Source organism: Chiroxiphia lanceolata, chromosome 6 (genome assembly GCF_009829145.1).
Source record: "Chiroxiphia lanceolata isolate bChiLan1 chromosome 6, bChiLan1.pri, whole genome shotgun sequence".
Classification (NCBI taxonomy): domain Eukaryota; kingdom Metazoa; phylum Chordata; class Aves; order Passeriformes; family Pipridae; genus Chiroxiphia; species Chiroxiphia lanceolata.
The window spans coordinates 52,638,342-52,653,073 of record NC_045642.1 but is presented as its reverse complement, the minus strand read 5'-3'; the positions used below and the strand labels follow the sequence as shown (position 1 = coordinate 52,653,073).

The following is a 14,732-nucleotide window of genomic DNA, read 5'->3' as shown; positions in this document are numbered from 1 at the left end:
GGACCTGGGGACAAAGGCGGCCGCCCCAGGGGGCGGTCGAGCAGCCGGGCAGGGAGGTGCGGGGCCGGGGCCCGGTGACAAAGCCCTGGGCGGGAGGCGGCGGCAGCGGAGATGCTCCGAGAGATCCCGCTCCGCTCCCGCGGCTCCTGGTCCCTCCCCGCGTCTGGACAGAGCGGGACCGGGGCCGCTTCGGCGCCGCTTCCCCGGGCCGCCCGGCGGGCGCGTTTTCCTGCCTGTCCAACCCCACCCTTTCCCGGGATGGGGTTCTCTCCGGTAGCTTTCGTCTAAAAAAAACCGGGAAAAATCGACAAAACCAACCAAACAAAAAAGGCAAAAAGCAGGGTGGAAGCCCCGGGGTGGTGGTGGGGGCAGCGGTGAGCCGGAGCGGGCAGGGCACGGCAGGGCACGGCGGGGCGGGCGGAGGGCGGAGGGAGCGGCCCCGTCCCTTTGTACCTGCCGTTCGAAGGCGCCAGGCGGCCCCGCATTGGCTGCGGCGGCCGCGGCTCCGGTAACCCGAGCCGGGGCGGGCGCGGCGCACCGGGCCCGGCCAGCGCCCAGCCCGGCAGCCAAGGGGGTGGCGCGGCTCGGCTCGTCTTGGCCAGCCTCGGCTCCCTCCGCTCCGCCGCCAGCAGCCGGCTCTCCTTCCCCGCCGCTCGGCTCGGCTGGGGCAGGGCCGCGCCGCCCTGCCCGGCAGGAGGTGGGACCAAGCCCCGGCGCGGCCGCCCGCCTCCTCCTCCCTCGCTCGCTCCCTCCCTCCCTCCCGAGGGCTGAGCCATTCCGGGAAGGCGCCGGTTCCCCCACCGCTCCTCGGCAGCGCCGCACCGGCATCGGCCGCCACCGCGCCAGGCTCGGCCCCACGTCGCCGCGGGGCTGCGGGCGAGCGGCGGCAGAGCGGGGCAGCGGCGGCGGCGGCGGGGGCGCGGTGCTCGGTCCCCCTCGGCGGGGAGCGGCGGGAGCGGCGGGGGGGGAACGCGAGGACAAGTGGACGGAGCGCCCGGGAACGGGGGGGCGGCCGCCGCGTAGTTGTTTTGCCCGGGGTAAGTTGACCGATCCCTGCGGAGGCTTCGCTTGGAGCGGGCAGCGCTTGGCTCCCGGATAACCTGTCGCCCCCAGGCCCCGGGCAGGGGGGGCGCCTTTTTTTTTCCTTCCCCCCCACCTCCTTTGGTTTGTGGTTTCTTTTTATTATTATGATGATGATGATGGGGTCTGTGGGGGAGCAGAATTTCCAGTCCGGCGTTGCTCTTCTTCCTTGTCCAAAGCTCAACGGAGAACTATAATATTTCTTCCCCGAGATGCTGCAGTGAATTTTAGTTCCAGGAAATCAGGCGAACGAAATAATCCGAATAACCCGAACCATTTGTTACCCAGTGAGAGCAAAAGCAGTCTAGGCACAGATGATGGCAAAAAATTCCTTGGAAGGGTCTAAAGAAGACCTGAGCAAAATTTCAGAAGAGGAGATGCTGAGATGGAGCAAGGAGGAGCTGGTGAAAAGACTAAGGAAAGTGGAGAATGAAAAGATGAACTTAATGGTGGAACACGGCAACTTGATGAAAGACGTGAACCGTCGGCTGCAGCTTCACCTGCACGAGATCCGCGGGCTGAAGGAGGTGAACCAGAAGTTGCAGGACGACAACCAGGAGCTACGGGAGCTCTGCTGCTTCTTGGACGACGACCGGCAAAAAGGCAAGAAGCTGTCAAGGGAATGGCAGCGCTTCGGGAGGCACACGGCCAGTGTAATGTGGAAGGAGGTGGGCATGTACCAGCAGAAGCTGAAGGACCTGGAGGCAAGGCAGGAGACCCTCCTGCGGGAGAACGTGGAGCTGAAGGAGATGGTGCTGATGCTGGACGAGGAGCGGAGCGGGGCCGGCTCGCGGAGCTCCATCGACAGCCAGGCCAGCCTGACCAACCTCAACGGCGGCTCGGCCACCAGGGACGTGGGGGACGGGAGCAGCACCTCCAGCACGGGCAGCGCGGGCAGCCCCGACCACCATCACCACCATCTCCACCACCACAAGGCCGGCGACAGCAAGGCCGGGGCCATGCGGAGGTCTATGGATGACCTGTCTGCGCCCCTTCACCACCGGAGCATCCCGAACGGCCTCAATGGTGAGCTCCTGCCCCCCTTCCCCCCGCCCCGCTGTCCCGGCGCCCCCTCCCCCTGCCTGTCCGGTCCCCCTTGGCGGCGGGGTGAGGGACTCCGGTGAAGAGGGGTCCTCGCCATTCCCAACCCTGCTCATCCTTGGTGACCTCTTTGGCAGCCCCGGGGGCCGGGGAGGGGCACCTGTGAGGGTGGGGTGTGTATGTGGTGGTGCCCCTTGACTGGCGTTATCAATGTCCTGGGTTGAGGGTTGGAGCTTCTTTTATCTGCAGAGTTGGTGTTTTGTTTTGTTTGTTTGTTTTTCGTTTCTTTTTTGACAAAAACCAGCCTGAGTTTTCAGGGTTAAATAAACACTGATTGTGTTCCCACTCTTCCCCCTCTCTCTCTCTCCCTTTAAATATTTTGGTTTACGTTTGGCTTGTTTGTTTGCTAGTTTGATAACATCGATAAAGAGCCTGGGATGAGATTTTGGAAGCATCTGATGAAAGTGCAGGTCTGTCCCACAGAGCATCACCTGTTAGCTCCACGGGCTCTCAGGGCAGGCTGGCTGTGATGTGCTTAGCAGTTCTAGAGAGGTGCAACTGTGGCTTTCCCCCAGCTCCGCTTCAGAAAGAGGAGTTTTGTTTGTAGAGAAGAGGTTACTCTCGAAGGGACGCTGTACGCACAATTTTGTTGAGGCTCGTCATTAAAGTTAGAAACAAGCTCCACAGTGAAATCGTGCCAAGCCTCCTCTGGCAGTTCATAGTCAAGCAAAGTTTCTCCTGTTGTCTAATAGTCATCAGGCATTAAAATAATAATATTGAAATGTCTTTAAAATGGAGATTTTTTTTTCTCTTTTGAAACCCATAAGACCAAATACTTGACTTCTAGAAGGAGTAATTTATCCAAGAGGGTTCAATAGGAATCAATCCAGGCACCAATCTAATAAATTCTTGTATATAAGACTCTTTTTAATGTTCTTAAACCTCTTGTCCAACCACAGAGGACTATTTTCTGGTTGGGGTGCCCTTTTCCCTCCTCCAAGCACGGAGAGGGGAATGAAGCCCCAGAGTTTGCCTTTGATTGATGTCAGCAGTGGATGTGTTTACCAGATAACCATGCTTTCAGCTCCCACAGCTTTTGGTGGTCCTTTTTTCTTTTTTTTTTTTTTTGGTGATTTATGGCAAGTCTTTATGTCCCAAGAGATCTGAGAGCATGCAGGTTTGATCAACTCAGTTCACAGGTACTGTGTTCATCCACAAATTTGCTGTTTGTGGTCCTGTTGCCGCAGCTGTGTGTCTCAACTCACAGCTGGAGACATTCTGGCCACCTCGCACAGTAGTCAGGGATTGCTGGTTTCAGGGATGATCCAGTCACCAGATGGTGCAGGGTACAGCAAACATCTTTAAACGTTTGGTGTGGAATTTTTTTAATCTCTCTCTTCTAGTGCTGTATAAATCAGAAGTATCTGGTTTGTAAATCTACAGATAGCTTCTGCTTCTGACATGACTTGATTTTATTTTCCTAAAGCATTGCTCTCCACAAAGACAATGTGGAGAGCACATGGCAGTTATTGAATGTGTTATTACTGTTTTGGGGCAGAAGGGCTTCACAGTTCTGGTTTGTGAACCTTAGACCGTGTCCCTTTTAGGTATTGATAACTTACTGGGGCAAAGCTAGTTGAATTAATCTGTTAACCCGGGGCTCTGGAGTACATGAGGCATCACCACAGCCTCAGAGCTGTCCGTTGAACCCGGGGTGAGGCACTGTGGGATGCTTCACCTGGGATTCAAAGTCATCCCTGTCTGCACAAAGAGGAAAGTCTCTGCTTGCAGAACTCGGTCCTCACTGCCCTTCTCAAACACTGTGTGTGGGACTGCGCCCAGCAGTATCATTTGGAGGGGACTGAGAGCTGAGTCTCATGTCCTACCCTATGTAGGATAAGTGTAGGGAGGGATGTCAGAACATCTGCACGTGCATGTTTCCGTGCCTGCCTTTACATCCCTTCTCATCTCCTGTATTGGAAGGAGGAATATGGGCTCGAGCATTTCAGGCGTGATCTTAGGTTTTAGTGACTCCTGATTCTGGGGTGCCTGTGGGAGGTGGTTTCTGTGCGAAGTACTGAAACTCTTTCCTTCGAACCTGTGCAGTTTCATTTCTGAGGGTGCAACGGATGTGATCATCACTTTTAAAGCTAATAATCCTTGTAAAGATGCAGACAAGCCTGATCTCTCCACTTAGGTAGTGAAGCTGTAAAATGACTTGAATAGTTGTCATTCTCAGATAGCATCGGTATTCAGCAAGGCCATTTCCCTGGCTGTGCCTTTGGAAGTGCCTCTCAATACATATGCAAATGCAGGGCTTATCAGGCCTCTTTTTTGACTGACAGCAAGTAGTCTGGGAGGGTTGCTTGCCTGGGACCAAGCAACAATTCCGTTAAGCCTATGACAATGTGGAGGAGCAGGGCAGGAGCAAGTGAACGTGGAAAACAACCTCGATGCCTCAGGTGGCTGGTGGAGCTGTCACGGAGCAGCCCCACAGTGAGCATCCTGCCGTGTCTCCTGGTCCTGTCCCTGCCATCTGTGTGTGCAACCTAGATCTCGGCCTTTTTGTACTCTTTTCGTGGTGAATTTTTTTTCTTCAGGCATAAAACCGAAGGAAGTCAGAGGAAAAATGGACTTTCATTTTTAGGTTGTAAACTTGGGTCTAGTTTGTTATTGTCTCATGTCTTTAAAGCACTGGAGAACTAACTGGTGGGTAAAACAGACACTGCCTGGCCAGCTCAGCTAACACCAAAATAAACAACCCTGTGTATTTTCTTAGGGACAGGAGGTGGATCGGAAAGGGACGCAGGGCAGAATTCAGCATCTGTAGTAAGAACACAGTAGGAGCCTTGGACAGCTGATGGGAGCAAGGTTGCCACTCGTGAGCTGCTTGCTAGAGCAGCTTTTGCTTATGGAAAAGCTGGAAAGTCCTGAAATTGGAAACTGGAAAGTCCAGAACTGTGCTGCCCCTGCTAGTAGTATCCACTGAGCTTCACTTGCTAGTGCTTTTCTGGAGGAGTCAGGAGTGTAGTGGCTGTTATAACACTTCCAGGAAGGTTGCTTTTTAGTGAAATCTTAGTGAGCAAAGGTGGGTTAAATGTTTCTCATTTTCTGTTCAGCAGTCCTTTGGAAGTGAGTTGTTAAACCAGGGGTTGATTTATTGGACCCAGTGACCCACCTGAGTGTGAGGTGATGAACTCTAGATTTGTAAGGTAAATTCAGTGTAAATGGTGTAAGTGTAAAAAGCAAAACCAACCCAACTGGTGATCCACCTCTGCTTCATTTTTCTGAAGTCTGTTTACTTTTATAAATTGAATTTTGGAAGCTGATGATTAGTTATTCACTCATGGAAGATAAGATAATAAGTATAACATAGTGTGAAAATGGCTAATATTAGATGACACGTGTAATCTTGTGCAGCTCTGGATATTCTGCTGAGAGCCAAAAGGAAGTCTGCTTGGTCTGAAAGTAAGTAGTATGTCCATTCTCTATATGTGCTGGGACCTGGGCTGTGGGACAGGGCCATCTCCAAGCTGTGTGATGGAACTGGCCAGCTGCATGATATGACACAGTTCTCCTAAACCAACCCACAGATCTAGGACAAAAATTGAGGCACAGTCACTGTGTGTACTTGTGAGTGCTTTGGCTTTCCTTTATATGCATGGTGTGAGTCTGTGCATGAAAAGTCTTTCTACCCATCCAGCTTTAGACAGCCATACTGAAGGGACTGCCTGGTTCCTGACAGAATTAGGTTTTAAAAAAAGAATAATATAAAAAAAAAAGCATTGGGTGATATTAATATGACTTGGGGGAAGAAAAAAGCCCTCAGGTACCATAGGATATGTCTCTGGATTGTGAGGTATATGGGAACTTTGGGAGGAGTGACTCAAAGCTCCCTGAGGCCAGGGCAAGGGCTTCTACTGGTTTTAGCCTTATCTAGATCTGACTGGGACAACTGTTTATCCATCTGCAAGCCTGGAGGCATACAGACTGCCTAACTAGTAATGCACCTGGGAGAAAATCTTGTGCATGCAGGCAAAACTTTCGGGCTTTGGTTTTATATTTTATATTTCAACTGAATTTTGTAATTAGATCTTCTGAAACTCTTTACTCTGGATTCCCAAAATGGACTGGGTGGTTTTCAGTGTATCTGACTTTATTCCAGTTGGATGAAATGTTAATGCTCTTTTTTTATCAGCCTTTTTGTTCATTGTTTTGTTTTGTTTTTGTAAATTATTAAAAACATCAACACTTAAAAAGTGGTCAGAGAAGCCTGGAAGGAATCTGGGGGTACAAGCAGAGAGCCTGTAGTAGTAGAGACATTAATCTATGGCCTCTTGCTGCTGTCTTCTCCAGTGAAAGAAGAACAGTCTCTCTGCGTGAGGAGGTGGGAAGATCTCTATTTCTATTGATTCCCACTTGTAAATGTCCACATATTTACCTAGAGGGTATGATATATTGCAGTTAAAATGGTGGCAAAGAGAAATGGCTGTTCTCCCCTGTGGGTTGGTATTGATTGGTCATGCAGCTACCCTATACTTATTTCTCCTCTTCTTCTCACACCCTTTCGGCCAAAATACTTTGTTTTTATTAGTGTATTAAGAATCAATATACATATTATTTACTATGATGTATTAATGAGGCCTTTGAGATGAGAAGATGCAGGGGCAGAAGCAAAGGGTGAAATATCTCCAGTATAGATTTTAACATCTGTATTCCCTTGGGCTTCCTTTATTGGCCATGCGGAGAAAGGCACTTTGGTGTCATGATTTATGTCAACTATGTCTGCTTTAAAGAGAGAAGAATTGCATGCTAGTTGTGCTCTTTCTCTCTGATGCTCAGAAGGAAGCCTGGCCAGCTAGTTCATATGCAACCATCTAAAGTCAGATGAGATTAGTCATATTACAGGTGTTATGGTGACCATTGCTCACTCTTCCACTACAGCTGTGCTAGCTCTGGGGAAGGAGAGGAAAGCACCTTTCTCAGCAGCACTCAGATGTCACTCCCTTACAGTCCTCACACAGTCAGAGAAAGTCCTGTTCTCTGTCAGGAAGCCTCTCAGAACTCAGTGGCTCCTGCCAAACTGAAGCAGATGTTTGTCTACTTGACCAGTTATTATCTTTCTTATATCAAGAACATTGCTTTAGTTTCTTTTTTTAATACTGCCGTATTTAACCTGTTGTTATTTTTGGTGCTGTAGGCTGTTACATACAGATTCCTTGTGATTAAGCCAGGAAATCTGCCCTGGGATAGTACACTAGATAGATGTAAGACCTCTGTAGAAACAACTGTTTCCATCTCTGCTGTAAGTTCAATGAATTCTGCTAATCGACTTATCAATGCTGAGGTCTCAAACATGAAGGGTACAGCTTGAGTTTCTTGTAGCCAGTGGTCATTGGCCACTAATTCAAAGGACTTCTGTACAGAGCTTTGTATTAGGCAACTTTGTCATTGCCTGCTCCAGCCTTCTTGGCCTGTGTGCCAGCCTGCTTGGCTCTCAAACTTCAGCGTAACTGGTGTCCCTGAAAACAAGGCTCAGGATGCTTAAACTAAATTTGGGCCATATCTGGAAATATATTCTCCATGGTAGTGTGTTCTAATTTTGTTTTCCTCTTTTCAATTTTCTATAGAGATATCTTGTTCCCAGCTCTCCTGTTGAAGGAAAAAACTTGTATTGATTAAAAGACAATTTTCTATGGGCCTGTGATAGAATTATCCATTTACTCTTGTCAAGAGCAATCAAAATAAGGGAAGTAAACTGTGTTGGTTACATGTAAATGATTTGGTCCTCTGGAGGCATTTCATCAAATAAAGCTGAGGATCGAATTAAATGGTGATCTAGTTAAGTGACAGGCATGGCAACCTAAAATGCAGCCCTGGCAGGTGTTACACTCGATGTACGTGCGGAGATGAGGGGCACGAATACCAACACTAACAGAAGCATTGCCTCTGAAAGCTGAAGGATTAATGCTTTTGTGGAGACAAGGCTGACCACATCCATGCAACCTGAGTGATACTGGAGGCCCACCCTGGGAGGCAGTGGGCTTTTTATCTACTCCAGCATGGCTGTGGACTTGCTTGCATCTGACACAGACATATCCATGGCAAGGTCTGCTGATGTTGTTCCCTCAGGCTGCCCTTGTGGCATCCTTCTCTACTGGGGCTGCCCTTTGGAGATGTTCTGGGAGCAGCAGGATGGACAGTGGCTGATCTCACTGGTAGGTGAGATGGAGGTGAGGTGCTTAAACTGGCAAAAATTTCTGGTATATATCAGATGTGGAGTGAGGCAAATGAAAAAAATCTAAGCCCGTTTAAAATACAGTTAAAATGCTTGATCCCAGAAGGCTGAAGTTCTTTCGATGCTCACACCTAGGTCTTAATGCATCCCACTGCAAAACACATGACATTGCTCGCCTGGAAGAGGGAAGATTTGGGGACTGCACATCCAGTTTTCCTGCGAATTAGCTGCAACTGGCTGGGTTTGCTTCTGCATTCTGTATTTTTAACCTGACTTTTTGTCTGCCAGCCAGAATTCACCCTGCCCTGTCGCCAAATGTCATCATCCCCTTGTGGTTAAGTTGCTGCAATTCATGAAACACTTGGCTGCCATAAATAGTTATGTGCAGAGGTTCCTCCGCACGCGGAGCGGGCAGAACCGCGCAGGCAGCGCTGCTAGGCACTCGCACACGAACATGTCCACCAAGAGAAAGTTGACCCACTTCTGCAAATAGATAACTCCTGGCAGAAAAAGTAACACTGTCTCAGAGAATCTATCTTCCCCTTGACTACTGAATTGTGAAGCAAAAAGCAAGCCAGCTCCATCTTCTGAATTAGCAGTGATGTGAGCACAGTACTCCCCATTGAAACCAGAGTGTGTAAATCAGCCCTTGATCTGAGGAGGTCTTAAAATGGCCACAATTCATTTGTGATTTTTTTTTTTTCTCAATATAATGAGTGCTTTTGTTAGTGAATGAGGTGCATGGAGTTCAGGACTTAGCTGCTTTTAGGCATTAGGAAACATTTATCACCATGGCAATTGAGGGCTGCTGTACAGGTTATTTTGAACACTTTTCTAGTGACTCATGTCTGGACTGAGACCATTTATGCCAGGTTACTTTAGCCCCTGTGCATACACATATATATACTCTTCCTTCCCTTAAATTTGATTCTTGCCTTGCTATTTGCCTCTTTCAGGAAGCTCAGTGCTTGTACTGACTTATATCTCCAAGCAGTGGTGGTGGTGCCAAGTGTTCACCTTGTTCAGAGACTCTGCTGTAAAGGGTCTTTGTGACAGATACTCCTTGTGAAGTAGATTACACGTTAGTTTCGGTTGGATTTGAGACTTCACGGATCTTGCAGTGAGATTGAAGCAATCCTAAACCTCATATGAGTTATCGTCTGCTTGGGATCTCCTACAGGCTTGTAGGATGGGATGTCTCCTGTTTGCCGGGGTGGCTGTGGTGGGAGGGCTGTCTGTAGTAGAGGGAGCACCGTCAGTGAGTGTTGGGCTTATGGCATCAGGGCTTTGGCCAGCTGTGAACTGCAGTTGCAGGGGTGACACGCTAGCTGTCTTCTGTGGTTGTGTCAGCCCCGGCTCTCTGGCAGAATTAGTTCGATCAAAGCTGGAGTGCTCTGAAAAGCCCTTCAGACTTTGCTCCATCCCCCAGCTCTGTGCAGTGACACTCAGGACTGCATGATGCTGCTTTTCCCACCATTTCATCCCCAAACTCATCTCCTGCTGGGGTTTCATTCATGTACAAGAAGGTCAGTGGCATTTGAATGCCTGTGGGAGATGGAAGATGAAGTGTGTGGAGCAAGTGGGTGGAGCAGGGCTCAGTCTAGGAAGCAAGAGGAGATACTTTGCTGCTGTTTCAAACCATCTCCAGGGCAGTAACATGCTCCAGGGCTGCCTATGCCTGGGGGTTTGGTAGCTGTGTCTTACCCACCCAGGACACTGGAATAAGACCCTGTGGTGTTGAGGGCCCTGCTCTGATGTGGCAGGGAGAGCTGCAGAGCAGGTGCCTCTCTGTCTCTGTGCTGCAGAAGACCCGTGGAGAGGAAAGTAGAGCAGTAAAACCAAACCATTGTTTTAGAAAAGAAGAAGAAGTAAGCCTTACAGCATTTCCAGTCCCCAAAGCTTAATATTTCTATGGAAACCAATGCAGGAGGAGGCTTACTGTCAGTCTCTGATCTAGTGGGGTTGACTAGATTTAAAAAATGTTTGTCCTTCCCCACATCTTCCCTCCTGAATCATCTGAAGACAGGTTGCTGCATATCACAAATGCAAGATTCCTGGTTTCTGACTCTTGGTTAAGCACTAAGCAGTCTCTGGAGTGTTGGCATCCATCTTTCATCTGTAGTTTTTTCCTTGCTAAAGTACATTTCCTTCACTATATGACACTTACTGATAATGCCTTGTCCTATAAATGCCAGTCCTGTGACACTGTGCTCCTTGAAGGATGGCTGTGACTTTGTATCAGCCTGTGGACTGTTCAGTGGTGTGGTACATCTCAGTGCCCAGTGAAGTTACTGTGGGACACTGTGGGACACTGTTGGACTCGAATGAGATTAAAACTTGGACATTTTACACTCGCTTTGGTATTTTTTTCAAAGGAGATCCGTGGTGTCTTTAATCTCCAACAATGGACATAATCTGACCTGTTTCAGTAATAGCCTGCTTGATTTTTGTGTTGCCAGAGGACTACCACTGGTTATATACATGCAGCAATTTACCCCCCACCCCGTTTTTCTTATTAGTAGGATCTAATAGAAAAGATTCCAGGACAACCTACATAAAAGTCCACTGTTTTATGGCAGAGTAGCGTTGTCAGACGCTAGCAAAGTATCAGTACTAAAAAATAACTCATTTCAGTTGATGCTGAATCTTTTCCAGTTCCTAACAAAGGTGTTAAGAAAATCTTATTTTTATGTACAATCTTAACTATTGTGATGCACAATATTCTTTTGTCTTCCTGGTTTTCTTTTCTTATCTCCCATATTGGGATTTGCAGTCTCATATTTATCTATTTCCCAGCAGCTGAATATAACTTTGATCTATGCTTTGGATCTGTGGAGCTTTTAATCCCTTTCCACTGAGTTAAAAGCTTGTTTGCTGTTGAATGTGATACGTAGTTATAGGTTATATGATCTTCACCAGTGGCTCGTGCATTGCTCAGGGATGGCATATTGTGAAAAACTCTGATAAAAATGTTCCCTTGTCCATTTTCCTGACTGCAGCTGAAACCCAGCATGGGAATGAGTCACTTGTTCAGTCCCGGTCAGGCTGCTGATACACCTGTCCTTTGCTGTTACAAGTACCTATGTACTCGCTTGCTTTATTTCAATTATTCATTCATTTCTTTGTGATGTTTATTTTTGAGGCTACAAACCAGTTGAGTGTTTCAGTCAGTGCAGCAGCTTTTCTGTCTTCCAATTCTGATAGCATTTACAGTGTTTTCTTCTTTCATCCTCTTAGCACCTTTTAAAGATAAGGATCAATTTTTAAAGCCTATGTGTTTATTCCTCCTTGATGTCCTGAAACACAATAATATATGCCTTATTTGTGGAGATCTCTTCTGGAGTGGCTACAGTTTCCACCTCAGGAACAATAATGATATCTGCAGGTCAGTCCTCCAGGCCATGTGGATGTAGCAGCACGTGTGTGACTGTATTCAACTGTCTTCTGAAAGTTGTTCTTTTTGAGTTTTTGGTGTAGCTGTTTGCTTCTGGATTCTGAGCAGTTTATTTGGAAGTCTCCCATGCTTGTCTCCTGGCCTCTTGTAACAAAATGCAGTCCTCTTTTTATTACATCAGTTAAGGCTGTATCGTTTTAGGTGTAATCTTTAAAATAACAAAAGGATGGATAGTTCTGCAGATGAGAGCACTGAACTGGGACTCAGATTTGGAGTGCTTTCTCTTTGTTTCATGGATTTCTGCTGTAGTCTTAGCTAAATTATGTGATCTGTGGTTCTCTTTTTATACAACCAGGATAATATATTTCCTTTGTCTTCTCCAAGTTTCTTGTGGTTCATTGGGTCATTTATAACATGCTCATACAATGCTCAACAGAATTAGACCCTTACCTCAAATGAGGCCTCTCACCATTGCTATGATACCAGTGATAACAAGCAACACAGGTTTTTAATTATACTGAACTAGCAAGGAAAGAGAAGCCTTTATAGTAACTCTGCACATTTCTAATTCCCAGTTTTGGAGTTGCTTCAAATCCTGTTTCAGCTTTACTGGGATAAAGGCACTTTACATGTTGGGTTGCTTCTCCCTGTACTGTATCTACTTCTTGGGACCATGGGATGATGAAGTATGAACTGTCTCCAGCCAACTGTAAGAAACAGAAACTTGTCAAATAATAATTCCCCCAAATGGGAAGACAAAGAGTAAAATTAGATAAAGAGCAGTGTTTGCCTCTCTACAGACACAGAAAAGTGTAGAAAGATGCTGCTGTCACAGCAACAGGTTACGTCGATATCTTTCAGAGACTGGGCACAGCATTTGTTGTTATTTTAGCTCATCCCATCTATGTTGCCCAGTTGAATATCATATTATATATGTGTATTTAAAATGTTGTTTCTCTGTCAGCCTATTGCAGTTTTGGCTGAGGTGAAGAATCACAGCTGTGAAGCTGAGGGGTCCTTCTTGTCATGTTGCTCCCCCTGTCACTGCAAAGCAGTGGTGTCCTTGCCATAATTGCTGAAGATACCCTTCCCTGTTCCAATTAAATTCTTACCTGAACCCTTGATTGCTCTATTTCTGATGCCAATAATTTGGTAACTCCTAACAAACCCTGACTGAAAAGTCATTGGAGTCACTCTTGGGTGTGAACCCAGAGTTTCTTAACCACAGGGGCTTTTATTTCCATTTGTGTGGTGGAATTGGTAGGGAGGATCTTTTGTCAGTGTATCACTGACGCTTTAGGAGGGTGACAAGACTGCAGTAACTCTTTCTAGGCAATTATGTATGAAAGGTTGTCAGTATGAGTAGTATGGGAAGTTAAAAGCCTTAATTTTCATTTGGAATTGAAGCCCTAATGACTTTCCACTCCCACAGCTCATAAAGACCTTGTTTCAGCCTCAAGTTGACCAAGAAAAAAAAGGGGAGGGGGGCTTTTTTATTGCAGACTTTTTTGTGTAGAATTTGTGTAGAATTTTTATGAAAAAGCAGATTTATGAGTCACTGTTCTTTGTCTAAAAGATAATTACTGGAGCAAGAACCTCAGAAAAGTGACATTTTATGACTTCTCCACTAGCCACGCAGTGTGAGCTTTCGCTTTCTCTCTTTTCAATTAGTTAAATTAAACAACATCTCAGTTTGAAAGGACTAATTATATTCCTGTTTGTTTTTGCCTTATACACTAAATATTTTTTCTATGTAAAGCTAAACAGCAGAAAGGGGAAGAGAAAGGATCACCCCAAATGAGTGCTGCCTAATTACTTAAAATGATGAGTGTAGATCCTATGGGGTTAAGTGGATTGTTGTATTCAGTCACATCCATCACTCACAGCATAGTAAGGAAGAGAAACTGGACCACACAAATCCTTTCTTTAACCCTAGGAACACAATTAAGTTCCTCTGGAAATTTGTTCTTTTAAAAACACAGTCCTCTAAACATTGGTGTCGTTTAATCTGTGCTCAAATGTAAAGCTATGTGTTTATCCACTTCTGTGTGCTTTGTTGTTTTTTTTTTTTTTCCTCTAGAAGTAAAGTAGCATTTTGTAACTCAACAGCATCTTCTCCCTAATGCAAATGAGAGCTGAGGGCAGGAGTGTGGGTAGAGGTGGCACGTGCAGGTCGCAGACCTGCTTTGGGTCTGTAGCAGCAGATCAAGGGCTTGCACAATGGCAAGTGGTCCAGAGCATCTTTGTCTTTGGGGATCCACCTGGGATACCTGAAGGGCATCTTCTATTCAAAGGACAGGTGCTTAGCATTTTCAGAGTATTAAGTATTCTGAGAGTGATTCAGACTGCTCTTGGAACTGGCTGAGGTGACTAGCTAATTTTCTTGGCCATGGGGCTGTGTTCTTGACAAAGTGTCAGTCCAGAGCTGTAAATGCCCTCTGCCTGTAACAGCATAGGTCCAACAAGTTTTCTGATCACACAGCTGTGGAGGCAAGTCTGCTCAGGGACCTGCAAGATGAGGAATGGATCATGGAAACAGTAATTAATGCAGTTGTTGGAGAGGCCTCTATTTTTCCTTTCAACCTGCTACAGTATCTTGGCCAGGCTGGACAGAGTAGATTTCTGATGGAAGATCTGCTGTCCTGTCCTTCATTCTGCCTTATTTGGATAAAATTTACAGGACTCTCATTTTTTGATTTTTTTTTTTATTTGGCAGTTCAAAGTGAAGCAAGCACAATATTTTTGAGAAAGGCTTGGAACTACCCCTGTAAAAAAAATGTTTAAATACTGAAACTCCCTGACTGTTTTATGTTCAAGGATGGTGATATTTGAATTTGACCTTTTCTTAAAGGTGAGATTTCGTATCTGGATCTAAACCAAAACCGTGTCAAACAAAAAGGGACAGAGTTCTTCTGCTAAAAATGACATCTGTAGAGCTGGAGGGAAGGGCTGGGCAGCATGGAGTGTGTGAGCTGCCAT

The 14,732-nt window shown here is 46.6% G+C and overlaps 2 protein-coding genes across 4 annotated transcripts in view; one reads left to right on the top strand and one right to left on the bottom strand.

Annotated features, from left to right (window-relative positions):
• Positions 1–776, bottom strand: part of HHIPL1 (HHIP like 1) — a 45,100-nt gene extending 44,324 nt beyond the window's left edge. The window contains exon 1 of the mRNA XM_032691289.1: positions 454–776. Within this exon, the coding sequence (XP_032547180.1) occupies positions 454–776 (323 nt within the window). The remainder of the gene's footprint in view (positions 1–453) is intronic.
• Positions 777–979: 203 nt separating this feature from the next.
• CCDC85C (coiled-coil domain containing 85C) overlaps positions 980–14,732 on the top strand; it is a 110,909-nt gene continuing 97,156 nt past the window's right edge. For all 3 annotated transcript variants that reach the window (XM_032690636.1, XM_032690634.1, XM_032690637.1), the window contains exon 1: positions 980–2,106. In XM_032690636.1, coding sequence (XP_032546527.1) covers positions 1,395–2,106 — 712 coding nt within the window. In that variant the 5' untranslated portion in view covers positions 980–1,394. The remainder of the gene's footprint in view (positions 2,107–14,732) is intronic.